Source organism: Pempheris klunzingeri, chromosome 19 (genome assembly GCF_042242105.1).
Source record: "Pempheris klunzingeri isolate RE-2024b chromosome 19, fPemKlu1.hap1, whole genome shotgun sequence".
NCBI classification, from domain to species: domain Eukaryota; kingdom Metazoa; phylum Chordata; class Actinopteri; order Acropomatiformes; family Pempheridae; genus Pempheris; species Pempheris klunzingeri.
In genome coordinates this window covers 13,741,884-13,760,646 of record NC_092030.1, presented here as the reverse complement: position 1 = coordinate 13,760,646, position 18,763 = coordinate 13,741,884, and the positions used below count along the sequence as shown (strand labels likewise).

Sequence of the window (18,763 nt, the reverse complement as noted above, 5' to 3'; positions counted from 1 at the left end):
GAGTAGTGTATATATATATATATATTTTGCTTTTTTCGTTTGCTTTGTCCACTGATGGTGAGAAAAACAAGACTCACATGAAGCACTTTAATAAAATCCACTCCTAATTAATGCTAAGTTTGTGTGGAAAGACAAATCAACACATGCCAAATAAATGAGAACAAAAGATGCATGTTGAACAACACAAATAATAGAGTAATCTATTTAGATAAAGATGATATCTAAAGTGGTGATTTTAAGCATAACTTCAGTTTTAATTACATTTTTCAGAGTGGTTGCACAGTCCAGATAACACATTACCATTGGAGCTTAGTCAAGACTAAGGCATTGACAGTAAGATATATTGTAGCTGTGAGGATTTTACAAATGTGTGCTTTGGACTCATTTACTGTTTTAGGTGCTAGTTTGTCAAATGCAAATATAACTTACGTTGGATTACACATAATTTTCAGTTTCTCCATGCAAGCGTCGGCACTGGCCCACCTTTCATCCAGAAAACCAACCTTACAATGAAAGTCTTCAAATCCGCTTGAGGCCAGTAAAGTGAAACAGGAATTGATTTTTTTATAGTCTCTGTTCTTTGTTCTAGTTTGGGGTATGACTTCAACTTTGTGCAGAAATGCATTAAAGCACAGGACTGTAGTTTTTAATTTGGGAAACAAAATATAGTAAAGTTATCAACTATTAGAAACACAAGAAAAAAATCTAATTAGTTAATATGGCAGATCATCCGGTTTTCTCTTATGTGTGTGCCAGGTGAGTTCAGAAAACCAAATGATGAGATCAGTGTTGGCAGGAGTCAATGGTGATGTTCTTACATGTCCAACATTTCAGCCAGACAACTTATCTGATTGTTATTGTGCTTCACAGTTTCACAAGCACAATAAATTCCATCAGCACAGTAATACAGAGAAATATTACGACTAGAGGAGGTGGAAACACATAGATGTAAAGGCGGCTAAGAATAGGTGATGACAACGTAGAAGTTACCCAGAGCAACACTGAAATTAGATTTGACAAATCACTTTAACAGCAATATTAAATTGTCAATATTAAAATGAATTTGACATACTGTAATTTCCACTGTCCTGCACTTGTTTTTTATATAATTATAATTATTCAGTCAATCAACACCTATGCAATCAAGCCGTGTTACAGGAATAGGAACGAAGTGTCCAAACAGTGATTTAAATTCTCTTAAAACTCCAGAGCAACTTTCTGCAGTAGAGTCCAAGTGCAACAGCTTAAATGCTGTAATAAAACATGCCTGGGGGGTAGGAGGAATATATTGCACTGCTCTTAATGCCGGCGACAGATGGATTGGGGTGAGGGGGTGGGGTGGAGGAGGGAAAGCTAAAAGTAATGGCAGGGAGCGAGGCCAGAGTAATGAGTGTAAGACCATACTTCTGACCTTGCCTGACTGTCCCACCTACCCCGTCCGTCACCAGCGGGACTAACGGGTAGGTGAGTCAGTGGTCCAGGATGTGGGCTGTAAACAGGGGTGACAGCTGACCTGGCACTTCTCAGTGCGGATGATGGAAGAGGATATAAGCAGGGGGTGGGGTCATCCAGAGGTAGATTTTCTAACATTTGAGTGTGTCAGAGAGCCACAGACGTATCAATGAGGTGGGGACATGGCCCTGAATGACAACAGTCCATGGATATAGTGTAGCAGAGACATGAATCAGCTTCATGATTCCACTGCAGCAGGAATAAAATACCAGTGGATACAGGCTGGGGCTGGTCTCTTGCTATTGGCACAAAAAAGAAAATGTTCCAGCAAAAGGTTCAGACAGAAACTTCAGAAGTGCCAACTGCATACCTATTCACATAAGATGTCCACATATGCCTGCTTAAAAGTAAACCTTTATTTTCATTTTACATTATGGCATTTGTTGAAGACATCATGACTTTGTAGAGAAAACATTACTTTTATAAACTGACCATAGGAATTGCACAATTTTATTTGATATATTTTGAAATATATTTGATTTGAAAACAGTTATAAGATTTAATCAAAATTAAAGGAACTGTGTATACCTATGTTATTTTTTTCTCACACATTTGTATCTTTTTTGAGAAATTTTGTTTAAGTGTATGGTCTGTGGTTAGAAGGTCCATGTTATTGTATTTGTCCTCAGCAAGATGTCACAATATTGATCAGCCCAAAAAAAAAAAAATATATAAAATTGTGAATATCAAATTAAAAAGGGTTATAAATATATAAAACAATGCATTTAGTGAATGTCAAACAGTATAATACATATCAAAGTTGTGTCCTCACTTTCTGTCAACTTTTTTTTTTTTTTTTTTTTTTTTTTATAAACCTCATTAAATCAGGCAATAGCATGGTCAGCTATATCCGAGGACCCCTTTTTTGTCTTCCTGGCTGGCTGTGCTGAATGCAAGACTACCACACATACTCTGGTAAGTTTGAAACTTTTTGATATTTTAGACAAACAGTGTCAATATTCCTTTGGTCACAGCTGGACCATGTCAGCACCGTCTCTCTGTTGTGAGTTTTTTAAACCATAGTGAATTGAATTTAAGCATTTTAGTGAGGTTATTGGGACAGCTAGCAACTGAGGAAAAACCAACTAGCTACAGTGTACATGCTACATGCTACATGTACGTACACACACACACACACATATATACACACTCGGCACATTTCAGAGTGGCCTTTTATTGTGGCCAGCCTAAGGCACACCTGTGCAACAATCATGCTGTCTAATCAGCATCTTGATATGCCACACCTGTGAGGTGGGATGGATTATCTCAGCAAAGGAGAAGTGCTCACTACCACAGATTTAGACAGATTTGTGAACAATATTTGAGAGAAATGGTTGTTTTTTTTTGTATATAGAAAATGTTTTAGATCTTTGAGTTCAGCTCATGAAAAATGGGAGCAAAAACAAAAGAGTTGCGTTTTTGTTCAGTGTGTATACAGTCAGTTTCTTCAGTCAGAGCTGCTGCCTGTGTAATCATGAAATAAACAGTGAATTCTCCTGTCATCTGTGGTGGACAAGACTTAGTGAATGAAATGCTGATGACAAAGTAAAGATTTAAAAAAAAGAAAATCAAAATTTTTCCCCAAATGTTCACTCAGTGAAAGGAATCCACAGTTGAAAGTGAAACATTCATAATTGCATCCCAACACACTTATCTTTCTTGATTTTATAAAATGAAACCAACCAGTGCTGATGGAAGCCATTTTGAAGAACCGTGAAATTTATCAAGGTCCGACCCACGCATGTTACATCACTCAACAAATTAGGGGAACAGATTTGAAGTTTCTGTACTTTGAACTAAAAGAACTTATCACTTGCCTGCTGTACATATTTGCTGGAATGTGTGCTTAGTACCCACTAAACCGATTTGTTAGATGGTGTTTGCTGTGTCTTTCGTGGGTGTGTGTGTGTGTGTGGTTGTGTGTTTGTCCTCCAGGTGTAACCCAGTTTCTAAATGAGGAGCTCTTTGTTTACACCTGCAGAACTGGGGCAGTCTCCAGATAACTTAAACTAATCAATTAACAAAGATAGCACAGGAAAACACTGCCAGTGCAGCACAGCTCTCGGGACTGTTTCTGCTCAAACCAGCTGATGAAGAACAAGCATGTTAGGATTGTCATTGCGAGCATGTTAGCATGCTGACATTAGCATTTAGCTCCAAGTGCTACCGTGCCTGCACGTGCATACACGTGGAGCTGCTATCATGGCATAGACTTTTACTCTTTTTCTTTAAACCTGTTCAAAATCTTTTGGGAAAAACATTTCTTATCTGAAATAAGAAATTACTGACTTTCTCAACAGTGTAGCAAATGAGAAATAAAAGGCTCAGTCTGCAAAAGCTTGTACTGAGTGCCTAATTCCTCCCACATGAGGATAAATACTGTATATCTGCCTCTCACATTGGTATCATTGCTGTGGCCCCCATTGCAGCTCTATAACCTGTTTCTTTAGCAGCTGTTAGAAAAAATCTGTTGGCTGTTCAGACACCCACTAATTTATGCAGTTCTCTACAGCTGGCCTTTACCCATGTCCACCTAAAGATTCGGAGCTCACTAGTTTTACTAAACTTATTTCTAAATCTAAATTTGCTTCCCTTGTCTGGGGATTTAGACTATCACTTTAGAACCTCTACATGTGGGGCTTGGTATTATGCCATATTCCCAAGTCTGGTGTCTAATGGCATCGACTGGACAGATAAAGCAGAAAGACAGGCTTCTCAATCTTTTGCTGACATCAAGCAACACTCTACCAGTATTGCTTAGGGAAGTGGGGAGGGAATAGGTCGGGTCCTTCGCTCATTATGCCGCAGAAATCTGTTTAACCATCTTTGTCCAGGTGCAGTGGATGTTAGCTTGTTGTCCATCAAATTCAATTTTGAGAGAGTCAGAGGCTACCACGGCATTCAGGTCGAAGCAATTTCCTGAGCAATAAATCTAATGTAACCAACCACAGTGCTCCATCAGCTAATAACAATGCAATTTTCCTTTTCCATACTCTTTTTTTTTTTTTTTTTAAGTTGCTATTTGCAGCTCTCTGCCACCCCACGGAACGTACCAACATCAATCAATCTTACCTGATGCCTCGTTACTGTTTGCCCATTACAGGCAGAGAGTGTTCAATGAAATCTATCAGCAAAAGAGGTTATGTCTGAAAACTACGGCATATGCTCCATGGGCCCACACCAGATCTCTTCACAGTGTCAGCACTTTCACTAGGAGGACAGTGAAGCTTGTCAGATTTACCCTTTAGGCTAATCTTTGTAGCCAACTATTCTATCAGGAAATCCTTATGACAAACTGACTAAAATGTCAAATTAACACAGAAGGGAAAGGGAGAAAGTTGCTCGAAATGCAAATTACTGTAGGGGTGGTGGAGGTGGCGGTAACTTAGATGGATTCACTTTGATGTTAGCTCTTCAAAGTATGGATTAAACACTGGAGCTACAGAACTTAAACAGTGATTTAAGGATACCAATTAGCTTGTAACTCTGCTCATATGTTAGGTGTCACAAGCAAGATAACTGGGATAGCTTTCAGTTTTACCTTTTAAAAAAACAGACTGTAGACACACAACTGACAAAATGACTGTGACTTCAACAGTTTAAAGAGTAGAAAGAGGTCTATGTGATGGATATGTCATATTATAAACGACGGAATTTAAGGAAATGAAAGATGAAAACACACTTGATTTGGGTTTGCATGTTTCACCGTGCTGAGAATTTGCGTTCTTCTATCATTGTGCCTTTCTTGATGTTACTCTCCTGCTCTCTTAGCATCTCCCGGTTAATAATGCAAAAACGAGGTGCAAGGAGAAGCTGGGATGACAGCGGAGCAGGGGAAGCACGTCCTTGCCTCTCAAGATTCACAAGCAAAGTTGGCGATTTATGACGGTTGCATAGCTGGGTGGGCTGTCAATGGGGCAAAGTGCTCTGTGGCATCACTGTGGGTTGTTCTCTTTTTTTTATTTGCATGGGATGCACTGCCCAAATAATAAGGGTACAATGTTCCCTTTGGTCTAGTTATTTTGAAATTTGCCTTGACATAACAAAATAGACTGAAAAAACACTGCTATTGTCTCTTAAAATCACCTGTTTGACAAGCACCTCTCAAACAAAATGGCCAAAAGTGAATATAGTGTACTAGGCAAGAAACCAGGACTTATCTTGAAACATCTTGGACTGAATGACTGGAAACCATGCAGAGAAAACCATGCAGAGAGACTGGCGTGGGATTATTTCTAATCCTACACCTGTGGCACAGTACTTTAGAAGTTAAATGCCGATTTGTGTGACATATTTTTGGTGATTTGGTGCAATTGTGAGGGGGATTTAAAAGATGTACCAGCATGCGCTTAGGGAAATTTGGGGCCAGTTGTTCTGTTCAGTTTTTGTTTCACAAAAATACAAATAAGCAGGAACAGCAATACAACAACAACCTTACAATTAACCAATATCGAAAAAGCAGAAATTCGTATTCAGGGCAGCTGAAGGAGTAATACAATAAAGTATGTGATAACACCATTTGAGGTTCTGCCGAACATTCACAGTGTTTATACATGAATAAAATAAAACATAGAGATCAACATTGAAACTGAAAATTGAGCAGCTTTTTAATACACCCTCAGCTTCCCTCAGACTCTGGGCAGTTTGTTATTGATTTATTTTTCTTAAATCATAGCCCCACCAATATTATTTAATAGATTTGTTATATTAGGAAGACTTGAAGCTCATTAGGAAGACCATTCGATGTGCTCTCGTCAATGCCACACGGCAAGAAACTTGAAGACCTTAGTTTCTTTGTGTTTGCATTGGTTGGAGAACCTGATGATAGATGCATTACCACCAACAATGGTGCCGGAGACCATGATGAATTATCGGATACACTTAAAATCCAATAACTCTGACTACTGCTTCCTTCAGTTGTTTGGGTAAGTCTGCATCAGGTTGGGGTTTGGTCTGTCGGCTGCAGCTCATGCCCAGGAGAGTGCATGCGCTTCACTGACTGAAAAGGCCAACATACAGCGCTGAAATGAGCATTCCCAACATTCTACAGCAACCCGATGGAGCACACTTTGAAATACCAAAGAAGTGCTTATTGACTCTGTTGCCACGTTTGGCAACTTGCAAGATCCTTTTAGTAATTATATTTCTAACATGAAGGCGCTTTGGGCAGACCTTAGCTACTTTTCCTTTGAAAAAGATCAGTAAATACGCCATCATTTCTACCCCGCATGGTTGGGGCTAATCTGTGTTCACTCATTAGGAGAGCACAGGCACGTTCAATCACCCACACAGCAGCAAACTGACTCAGGGAAATTGAGAATAGGGATCGATGATATGCATGAAAATCGCATGCTTCACTTGTTCGGGTCAGTCTATTGTGTGGTAGCAATGCGTCGTACTCGGGAGAAGAAGGCTTGCTTAGTCTTTTTCAGAGGGAAACATGTATGCGGCTAAGGTGGCATGTTATGTGCAACTAAGTACTCATGACTGCAAGTGTGGGTACTGGAACAGACCCTGTGACTGACAGTGTGTTTGAATATTTCAGCACCATGGAGAGAGGTGGAGAAAAAAGCCTGGCACAATGGCCCTTTTCCATATTAATTCTAAGCAAGTTTGGCGTGAACAGTATGTTCAAGTAACAAATAATGATATTTGAGATGTCAGTATGGTTACAAAATGTGTGTTTTGTGGATGGACATCATTGTCCAGCAATGTAATAAATAAAGGAAATGACAGCTGCGCACAGCTGGGGGAAAAAAAATAAAACAAGTTGTTCATGGTGGTGAAAGAGCTTTCAACAAGACGACAATAAAATATTAAATGTTTGGTAAAATGTTTTTGCTGTTTGTTTTTTCAATTTTCAGTCTAATTGACAACTGTGCTCCCATTTCGCTGTATGATTGATGTGTTTTGGTGCATGTCATCCTTTCCCGTTAGTGCAGTTGGAACAGAAGGCTACATTTATTTCTGGGCTTCTAATTGCGAAAATGTAATACTATGAAAATCAGTGGAAAAGTACTCCACCAGTGTAGTAACATAAGGTCACATGTGTGAGCGCTGTGGAGAGAGCACGAGGATGCTGACTGGCTGCACGATGACACGCTTCTTATTTTCCATTTTTGTCTGAATGAAGAAGAATTTGAAATGTGAAAATGCTGATAGGACGTCAGTATTGGTGATATATCATCAAATACTGGTGACCCATCCAGCTTGATGACTTAGGGTAGTTGAACAATTGTGACCTTTTTGACATTAAGTGAAGAACAACAAATGTTGCAGTTGTGTTCATTTTATGCTTGTGGTATTGGATTTCTTTGAAGAGCACCTTTATGATTTTTCTGTCACATTTTGGGTAATTCTATACCAACCGAGGTGAAATGAACTTTAGTATGAAGCCCAGTTAGTTCAGTTCTGTTAGTTCACCTGGTAAGTTCAAGACCTCAGGCCTCATTTATAAAATGAGGGGGGCAATCACCAGTAGTTCTTACGCATGTTTTTTTTTAAATACTGTTTCTTATCAATAACAATTTAAAGACAATATCTTGCATTGTATATTAATCCTTATATTTTACTCATGAATTAAAGGCAGTGTCCAAGGCTGTCAACTGAAAGTATTACTCAGGCTGGTTTAAACAAATCAAGACTTCCTTTACTTCCCCACATAAATACTCGATTTGCTTTTCAAATATTCCAGATACTTGAAAGGTGAAATTGTTGCGTCAACTGCTGTTTGCAAGGTCGAAAAATGAAGTGCAAGCCTCAACACAGACGGGAAGTCCTTGAAGTGCTCAGAAATAATAATAATAATAATAAGAAGAAGAATTAATAATATCCACAGCCACATGGCATGTGGCGAACTGGCATCTGCTGAGGAAAACCATGTGATATCATCAAAAGCTCCACGACAGCTACTAAATGGACCTTCATATTGATCTATTGACAGTGTTAACCTGCCTCCAGGGTCAAGAATGAACTTTGAAACCCCATCAGGATGTGTTAAGGAAGGTAGTCTACATTTGTTTAGCCCTTTTTATATTTGTATATTTATAAGAGCCCAAGATCAGCCTGAATTAATGATTTTTTTATCTAAAAAAAAAAACATGAAATATATACACATATATGATTGAAGACAGTTTATTTTTCTTTTTTTTTTAATGCATCTTTTTTGACAAATCCACGGGACATGATGACTAACATGCCGACTCGCATCTCTCTTTAAAAGGACACGTGCTTGTCCGTGTTGAAGTGATTTGTTGTCCCACAGTGGGAGCACAGATGGATGCGCGTGAGAAGCCGAGAGATGTCATTCTCACTACACCTGTGCTGCCGCCTCCTGGACGGACGCGACTCCTTTGCAGCGACTGTACTATAAGTGAACGGACGGCTCATGAGCCCCCACTCAAAGCGAGGGAAGCACACGCACGGAGCGGGATGGCGAGGATTTCACTGCTGTACCTCCGCGTCCTTCTCGCGGGGCTCTTCCTAACGCAAGCCGTGACAGTCCGAGCAAACAGAGGGGCGACATCGGCCGACGAAGAGCGGGACAAAGAGAGCGACGCGGAGACGCCGTGTGAGGTGAAAATCGTAACCGTCTCTACCCTGCCCGTACTCCGGGAGAACGAGTTCAGCTTCACCGGCGGAGCCCCGGGGAACGTGGTCGGAGGAGGAGGAGGAGGAGGAGGGGGTGCTGCTGCTGGAGCAGGTGGTGCTGGTGGAGGTGGAACTGGAGGAGGAACTGGAGGAGGAGGAGGAGGAGCAGGAGGAGGGGGGGAATCCCGACTCCTGTTATTCGTTAGAACCGACCTACCTGGGCGAATTTCCGTAATGGATGATCTTGACAACACAGCTCTCCCCTACTTCACACTCGGTAAGAACTGCTTTGGTACTGTGCCTCCCCTCCGCGGTGATACCCACTCAACCATTTGTGCGCAAAGGGACCATGCGCACCGTGTTTGGCTGCCTTCACCCTCAGATACATCTCTAAATCTTACACGCACTCCCTGGCGTTTAATCACCTGTCCAGTCTCCATTACCTTGCTTCCATCATGATTTATAATGTTGTCTAGCCAGCATGAGGTTCAACCAATAATCCAGGTAAAATTCTGACAGGATTTCTCTCACCAGTGTTTCACTAAAACATTCCTGCTTCTGTACGGAATGCAAACTACCACAAAGTAGCAGGCTTGTTTAAGTGACTCTCCATCTCCTCCTCTCACCCTTCCTGTCTTGGCTTTCCTATTTTGTGGTTAAATATGATTATGACTTTAAATTTCATGCATACCCTAAGTATGGTGCCCCAATCAAGGAATGCAATTTGGCCCTGCAAATATGCATGAAATTGGTATTTTATTCTCATTTGAGCACATAAATCAGAGCACACGTGCATTGCTGGTGGTGTAAGTTTTAACTAGCCTCTTAAATGTCAGGCTGGAGTTTGCACCACTGTCAACATTTGGCCATGACAGGTTTAAGGGAACCTACAATACTCATCCCCCTTTTTTTTTTTTTTTTCAGCTTGTAGTCACAGATGACTGTGTGAGTGAAAACAGCACAATGCTAGTGCTTGACAGGTCATGTGAAGTTCTCGGTGAAAGCCATCAGTGATAGCGGATAATCATAGGGGACATAATAACAGGAAAGCATTTCTGCCTCACACCAACCAAAAGGATATCTGCTTTGTGAGATGAGCAGACTATGCATGAAGGGAACTTGCTTACCTTGCTTTCTCCATCCCTCCCACACACACACACACACACACACACACACACTTATGTCACAGAGTCATGCGAAAGATGGATGTTCGTATACTTTCCCCTTGTGGCGTGTGAGACTGGTAGATGTGCAGAAAGTGCGTGGCACGCAGTAATGTTTGTTAAAAGCAATAAGCCGCACACCATGGACCGTAATTGCAAAATGCTGTACAGTGTATGTGTTCCAGTTCACAATATGTTCAGGGCAACTGTACTGGCTCAGTGTGATGGAGAACCTGTTATATGGCAAATACAAAGATGCATGACTTGGTGGAGGTCAGTGATGTGGCTGCTGAGAGAATCCGTGTCTCATTACTGCAGTTTTTGGACTGTGGCTTTGCACTTCCACTTCCTTTTTTTTTTTTTCTGTTTTTTTTTTTTTTTGTTTTCTCCGTCCGCGGTCTCAGTTTCATTCTCGGTATGAAGAGTGCCAGCTAAACTGGCTGTGCAAAGCAAAGGCAGGCAGGCAGGCTGAGGGCTGGAGCATTAAGCTAGTAAATCACTTTCTAGTCTCATTAAGGACAGCCGTTGACTGGTGAGAAAGGCCTCTCTGTCCTCCCAGTCAGCCAGCTAGCAAATTTGCTGCTTCACCCTTCCAGCGCATGACTGCATGCTGTGGAGGGAGGAGGAGAGAAGGGGTTTTAATAGTTTCACTGCAAGCATGTACGCTCCCGCCGCTGACCACATTGTGAGACAAAAGCACCTCTTGCAAGTAGCTCGATCTGCCACAAGCTGTCACGTTCTTACAACAAAGGTGACATTTATGACATTAGATTAGTTTCTTTCTTAAAAAAGAACAGTCTACTGATGTTTTTCTTTAATAAATGCCAGGAAATAGTCAGATAATCCCAAACTGAATTCCCCCGTTTTTGTATCAATCATATGTAAGAGTATGTACCACACACCGAAAGCCAATGGCGACGTGAAATCTCGTACGTTATCATAATTGTGTTAAGATCCTGACAGAGGAGTAGACATTTTGGTGTCACCTGTGTTCTCCTTGTATTCAGTATTCAGCACCGTAATGCATTTAGGCCATCTTGACAGCTTTCCTCTTGTTGGATGTGTCAGTGGCTGTGCTCTGCTCGAGAAATGAAATGTTGTACCTGACATCATAATAATACGCAGCGTTGTTCATTTAGTAGAACAAAACGGGCAAAATTTAATTACATAGGCTGTGAATATTATCTGAAGTGCATTTGTGGCAACAATATTCAACCTTATCGTTTTCTCTCTCCTATTGAAATTGTGGATCTCGATGCTCCAGGATGCTACAAAAGCTTAAGCCGCACCAGATACACAGTCACACACTTGTATTATGTGGGCTTAAGCATGGGCATTGTTATTTTTTTATTAATTCCTTTTTTTTTCCATTTTATGTTTTAATGCCCACTAAACATTATATGGGACCGCATAGTGTGTGGATTGCATTTGACTGAGGCAACCACCCACCAACACTCTGGTCTGTACTTCTAAAGTCTGTTATTCTGAAGCTTTCAGGAAGCTGTTAACATCAGTGTGGAAAAACAGAATAACAGCACTGCAATTGCTGCCTCCGCTAATGTAATCTGAACTAGAGGTCCAATGATTGATTAGTTGTCAACTATTAAGTTAAACGCCAGCTATACTGATAATCAATTACTCTTTTTCCGTAATTTCTTTTAAAGAAAAGAAAAGTTAAAAAACTCAGATTCCAGCCTCATAAATGTGAATATTCTCTGGATTCTTTACTCCTAAACCAAATATCTTTGGGTTACGGGGAGAACAAGACATTTGAGGACATCATCTTGGGCTTTGATCAATATTTTTTCACATTTTCTAGACTAAAAAAATTATCAACAGATTGATCGACTGCAAATAATCATTAGTTGCAGCTCGTAGAAACCAATGCAACGTCTTGAGGAGCAAAAATTTAACTTTTTCTTGCTGACTCTAATACCAGAGAATAAACAACTTGAATATTATATTGTACTATGTGTGCTCATTATTTTTGCTTTAACATGTACTGAGAAATTCCTGCCTCGGTCAGTGGTTACCAGTGTGCTTGAATGGTGTATAAAGGTGCCAACCATGTGTTACATTACACCTCCTCACAGCAGTCGTATTTCTCTCTTTTCACAATTCATTTGCCAGTGCCACAGAGATCTCCTTATTAGGCAAATGCCATCCGAACCGTAATGAGCACAGTCTCGTCGCCGTTTCTCCGATACTGTCAGATGTCCGATTGCTTTGTCAAAACAACCAGTCAGAGGTTGGGGATGGGTGGGGTGGGGTGGGGAGGTATGGGGGGGGCCGCAGTAAGTCCCCTTTCCACTGTGGCTTGCCTGCTCAGCTTTGATTTATTACCTCAAGTGTCATGGAGAATGGATGAACAGAAAGGGCAGTGCAGAGGAAATGTACAGAGCTCCTTCCCCTTCCCCCTCTCTTGTTTTCTTTTCTAAGCCCTCTTCCTGTGTGTTTAAAAAAATGATAAGCAAACCATGAGAGAAATCGATGTATTATTGATATAATACCTATCCCCTACCTTTAGTGAAATGATGCGCATTGGGTTTTCTGATATGTTTTATTGTGGCTTTGTGTGGGTTCAAGCATGAGGAAACAAGGGTTTTGTAATTAAACCACATTCAAGGAATTAAGTGTTGATCTTCCCAGTGTCGGGGGGTTTCCTTTCCTTTTCCAAGTGCTACACGGTGATACTCTACTGTCGCACCATCATTTTACTTTAAAAACTGAGTGTCAATGCCAATTCTTAGTGCAGTGTGCAACATATGTTATAAATGCAACTTTGCAGCGTTATACTTTGAAATTCTGGGGGAGAGAATCCCCTTGCTGCTACGCTTTGTCACACAGGATAATTTCCTTGCTCGTTTTAAGTGGTGTGTTGACTGCGTGGAAATCGATACGTTTAGCAACATGGCTGACTCAGTAAACACCTCATTAGAAGTTCACCTTTTTGAAAACCTTCGGGCACTTAACACAGGATCGAAAATATTCAGATGTTTTTATCCTTTATCTTCTCTGTCCATCGTATTGGACTAAATCTTTACACTTTTCATTTTCCACCACTTCTTCTTCTTCTTATTTTTTTTGACATCTTATCGAACTTGGGCATATCAACCAGCCTTTTCCTCCCTCTCCATCCACCCTCTCTGCCTCGCTGTATCTTTCTGAGCAGCCGTTAAAGCAAACCCTGCTTGCTTAGAGATGGTAGATTAAAACCAACAGTGGTAAAGTGAAAAAAAAGTGCTTGTACCAGAGCATACTGTTCCCTGTGGCACAGAACATGTACACACTGCACTACATCTCAATCTTGTGTCAAGGGGTTGAGCTTAGCACTGCAGGACAAGCAACGGAGAGGGGGAAAAGGTCAGCAGGAGAGATGGGAGTTATTACATGCTGTGGAGCTGAGATGGTGGCTTTAGTTTTTAAATTTTAGCATAACACTTAATTTAGCGCTCTTTTGAATGGAGTGTTAGTTAGGAATCCTGCAAACAAACTCATCCAACTGACGTACTGAGGGTGTTAAGAGACCGTAGAGAACAGGATTCATGGTGGAGCTCGTGTGGGCCATGAAATAGTCTATTTGCCATCTTTTGACCTGCTATAATGGACCTTTAGCAAGCTGTCATTTTATTTTGAATGCTTTACTACAGGCAGTCTCATGTGTAGTGTGGATTCAGTTCCGAACCACACTCTGCCCTGCCACAATCTTTTCAGTCTCGTGTCTTTTGGTTTGACTATACACGCCAGAATTGCAAAAATGTAGTAAAGGCATAGAGCATTTTGTCATGATCATTGCACAGTGTGTTAGCTGGTTAGCCAAACTGCCCTCACCTATTAGAAAGACATGTCTTTGATCACGTTGGCTGCAGTGTCACAGTGTCAGATATTCTATTCTTATTGTAATTTATGTTTTACAACTTGTCGTGCGTGCTTCCTCTGTGTTTGACAGATACTTAATCTGGCTGTGGATGCAATTACGTACAGTAACTAGGGTCCGTATGTAGTAAAAGTGCAAACACACAAAAAAAACTTATTGATGTGAAGTGATGCAAATGTGCATACACACCCAGTATACAGGCGCAAGCGAAGTGTGACGTGGTGACGATGACATTAAGATTAAAGGTAAGGACCAAACCTAACATCAGACATGATTGTTTTTCTATCAATTCTAAACTTTTGAAAAAGTTTGATATTTTTTTTAGGCCACTGCTGATGATGGCTTACACTTGCATGTGTGAAGGATTGATGACTCTAGGTGTTAAACACAGCCACGGCTTTGTACTGTACTACTGATGCTGTTGGGCATCTTTGTCAATGTGACACAGGATGTGTGAGAAATTTAAAGGGGGGGAAAAAACCCAACAAAACGTGTCTCAGGAAGGTGTTGAGGCACAAGAGCAAAGTCTTTGCTAGTCTCTACTACTACGTGAGTGATGGCCGCAGTTCTTCCCTTATTTGGTGCTTTGATAAACTTATATAGATGTTTATCCATCTGTTCCCTGCAGTTACTGTGAGCTTACTGATATCTGCAGCATCATGCTGGTCTAAATGTGCTAAATGCTGTTCTGTTTTTTTAGTGTGTTCGTACAGAGACACACGCGTCTTTCTTTTTGCAAGAAACTACACCTCCGAAAACAAACAACAGGTTGTCCGGTTGTATCTCGCTCATTGGGAAACTCATTTGACAGGCAGAGAAAGAAGAATCATGCTCGTTTAGCTCAATGGTTACAGGCCCAAATGATGGCAAGGAAGGGATAAATGACTTGGGGTCAGTGACTCACGCCGAGGGCCCTCCTTTGCAGAAACTGTTTTTTGTAATGTTTTGTTTTATTAGCAGTGTCTCTAGTCTTGCCTTATGGTAATGGTGGACGGCTTTGATCTCAAGATAATCATTTGATCATTACCATTGCTGAGAGGCGCATTGTAGTTATGTTTGACGGACTGAACAAAGAAGTTTATGTAAATACCCTTAATGAATGCACGAGCTCAGATTTCCCAGCCTTTTTGTCCTCCGATTTATGCACAGCAACAACAGGCACAATTGTTTATTCAATTTTTTTCCCCCCATTTTATTAATTGGCAAAGAAGATCAAAGATAATGTTCAGCAAATAAGGGAAATGTAAAATTCAATAGCTTTTCATTTTGTTTGGATTTTTTTTTTCCTTCTTTATCATATAATGTATGTTTAAAATGAGCCAGCTAAGATGCAGTCTTTAGGGGTTATTTACCATAGCAGGATAAATAAAGAAATGGGTGGATGGTGATAAAGTGTTTACCCTTCCTTACACATAAACAAGAGGTGCGGCCTCTGTTTACTTATGTAAAAAACAAATGAGGTTGTCTGCTTATACATGTAATACATGCTGAAGCTCCATGGAATGCATTTAGAAATCTGAGCCGAGCATGCTGATTTTTAAAATACTTGCACATGCATGTGTATACAACTGCTGTCACTAGCCTGACAGCTATTCCACCTATTAACATTTCACACAAAACCTCCACCATGGCTTTGAGAGCTTTCATAGGTTCAGTGACAGGCCCAGGGACTCTCATCAGTAATATCATGTCTCTTTATATGTAAACTGAAACCAGCAGCCTGCATTTATTTAGACATTAGCATCAAAATTAGAGGCATCCTAAACTTTTTCTTCAGTTTATTCGCCTGTAAGAGTTTGATCACGCCTTTTCAGATTGGTACCATATAACGCTGCCCATCTCCCTGGTTATCTCTGCACTGTAGCTTCTATGAGCATCGTTTAATGTGGCTGTGCCTCTCTAAGTCCAGGACAACTTATCTCGATATGTCAAGCTGGAGCAGTATCAAAGAACGACCTGGATGGTGTACCTAACGAGAGCAGATGCCCAAAAGATTCATAAACTTTCTACTTGTATACTGTAGAGAGGCTTCGTAGTCTGTGCACTGAATGCATAATGTGACACTGATTTATAAAAGCAATTCCATTTAGTTGCTCTTTTTGCTCCTTGGGCTCCTCTGGTGTGTCCCCACCACATAATAGAAGGCCCCATGTGACAAAAACTGTGTAATGTATTTGCTCTGTTAGTAAAAGACTTTTTATAATGCGAGCCAGACATTTGGGGCACAGGGAGTTTGGGTGAAATCCATCAACCTGCACAAAGCATCTTAAAAACCAAGCATGATATGCAGACATGTTGAATATTTTACAAAGTTCAAATTTGCCTACAGATTACTGAGGTCATCATCTGGGGGACAACACACTTGCCTCAGACGGACTGAGTGAACTGCAGGAGGAGCACACGTAACCTTTCAAACAAAGCTCTGATTTGATTGAATGAAAGACAGGAAATACAAAGGCCGTTCTCCATTAAAGGTTAATTGGATGAAGGCATCGCTTTGAATCCTACTTTTCAAAAAAAAAAAAAAAAAAGATGAAATCAAGGTTTTCATCAGGTTTCTCAGCTGATTAACAATTGGGCACCAATTGTTCAAAAGGCCCAAAACCAGTGCTTCTAAAGAATGAATAAACTCAATTTCTATGATTCCATTATGCAATTTGATTGGTTTTGTTAAGTTCATGGCGAGTCCAGCCAGTCAGAGTTGATTTCTTTTTCTCCACCGCTTCTATCAGAATGTGATGTTTTTCTCTCCTGGTGTTCGACTATTAAAGTTGGCCAGATCGATACCGATGTGATCCATCCTGACGTTTAATTTTTAGAATTGATCTTCACATAAAAAAGTATTGATAAGCAAGCATTTCTGTAACAAAGAACTGCTTTATTTTTTTCGAAAAAATTTATTTGAGGGTTTGGAAAAAAAGAAATGCAGCAAGCTGCAATGTAGGAATCAGATGTATTTTTTTTCCATTGGTTTCTTCTTCACACAGGCACAGATAGAATCACAAAGAGGCAGAGAAAACAGCCAGACAGTGACTGCAGCTGCTATCCCAAATGAACATAAACCATTTAAAAGGATTGTTTGGTTTATTATTGAATTCAATTGGTATTTGATTAATTCGACAGAATGTTGAAAAGCAATCTTAATCTTTTAATCAGTGCATACATATATATATATATATTCTATAATTGCAGGTAATGACCAGAATTTGACTGCTAATTCAATTGAATGTAAAAACCTCGAAGTGACTTAATTTCTTGTGTCTGCTTTTACAAGTTTTCTCTAAAACGTTTCCGCCTTCCTACAGACATAAGCCACGATTAAGCACTTTTCTGAATGCCTTTTGCTTGTTCTGGCCCCCATTTTTACTGACCAGATGACACCAATGAACAGGATAGCGACGATAGTGGACCATCTGACCTAAAAAAAAAAAAAAAAAAAACATGAGCAGAGAAAAGGGCTTGTGCGCTCACATGCTGGATTTCTGCTCGGAAGCTGTGCTGTTGCTCTAAAATGTGCAGTTCATCCTCATGTGAGAGCTATCAGGGTGCTCGAGAGCAGATGGAATTTCCTTTGCCTGGGCAGTGCTCGCACTTGTGTGCAAGCTCTAACTTATCTTGTGAGGACTGTAATGGAAATGCTGTATGCCTACCTGCTGATACTCAGCCAGTCGGTTGCAGACTGCTCTGTGCCAACTCTTTGTATGATGCACAAGAAAAGCATCTTTGGATGAATGGTAGTGCTGCTTTTAGAGTCCTCAATGAAGCTGCTGTACTTTTTGGTAGACCATTTATGGATATGCTGACTTATTAGTGAATTTATCCCATTTTTATACATAATTAATTTAGCGCAAATCAAAGGATCAGTCAGTCATCAGTAGAAGCAATTTATTTTCAAAGTCCCTCTTCCCAGTGGCATCCACTTCTTGCCAATAACAGAATTGGCAACAAAGACCAATCCAATATTTTTGGATTAAAAGTATTAATGAGAAATATAAAAGAGTGCATTGCCAAAAATAGGCTGTAAAGTGTTTTACTCTAGCCTCATTTGTCCATTATTTTCCCCTTTCTACTTTTCGCAGTGTTTTATGTTGAATTTTCATCGTTTTTTGTTTTTTAGTTATAAATTGTCCCAGTGTGGTGGTGGTGGGGGGGGGATTTTGATTTCACAAAGTGTCCTTTTCGCGAAGGGAAATTGAATTGCCTCAAATTATATTTACTCTTTGAGCATGTGGATGGGTGGGTCCATCAAATTACAAAACGCTGCCCCGCCACTCTACTATAACGAAGTGAGGAAATAGGCGGGAAAGGGAGAGCCTGCATCAAACTGTCACTAGAATGCATGTTTTACCCAGAACCTGGCTCAGTGGAATTCAGTTCCACCTCCCCACCCCCTCCCACCCTCCCTCCCTCCCTCCCTCCCTCTCTCTCTGTCTTCAAAAAGACCAAACAGCCTGTAAATGTCCTCCTACTGGTTGACAGGTTAGACTTCCAGATCATAGGCAGGATGAAAGCCCAGTTTCACTCTGTTTGGGCTCCGCTCGCTCTCACTCCCTCTTGTCCTTGCTTCTTTCATGCACACTCCATATTGTTCACTAACCTCTGCTTTTATTCTGAACTTGTC

At 40.5% G+C, this 18,763-nt stretch overlaps 1 protein-coding gene across 1 annotated transcript in view; it reads left to right on the top strand.

The window, feature by feature from the left end:
* The first annotated feature begins 8,932 nt into the window (after window positions 1-8,932).
* LOC139218828 (astrotactin-2-like) overlaps window positions 8,933-18,763 on the top strand; it is a 251,718-nt gene continuing 241,887 nt past the window's right edge. The window contains exon 1 of the mRNA XM_070850535.1: window positions 8,933-9,379. Within this exon, the coding sequence (XP_070706636.1) occupies window positions 8,944-9,379 (436 nt within the window). The 5' untranslated portion in view covers window positions 8,933-8,943. The remainder of the gene's footprint in view (window positions 9,380-18,763) is intronic.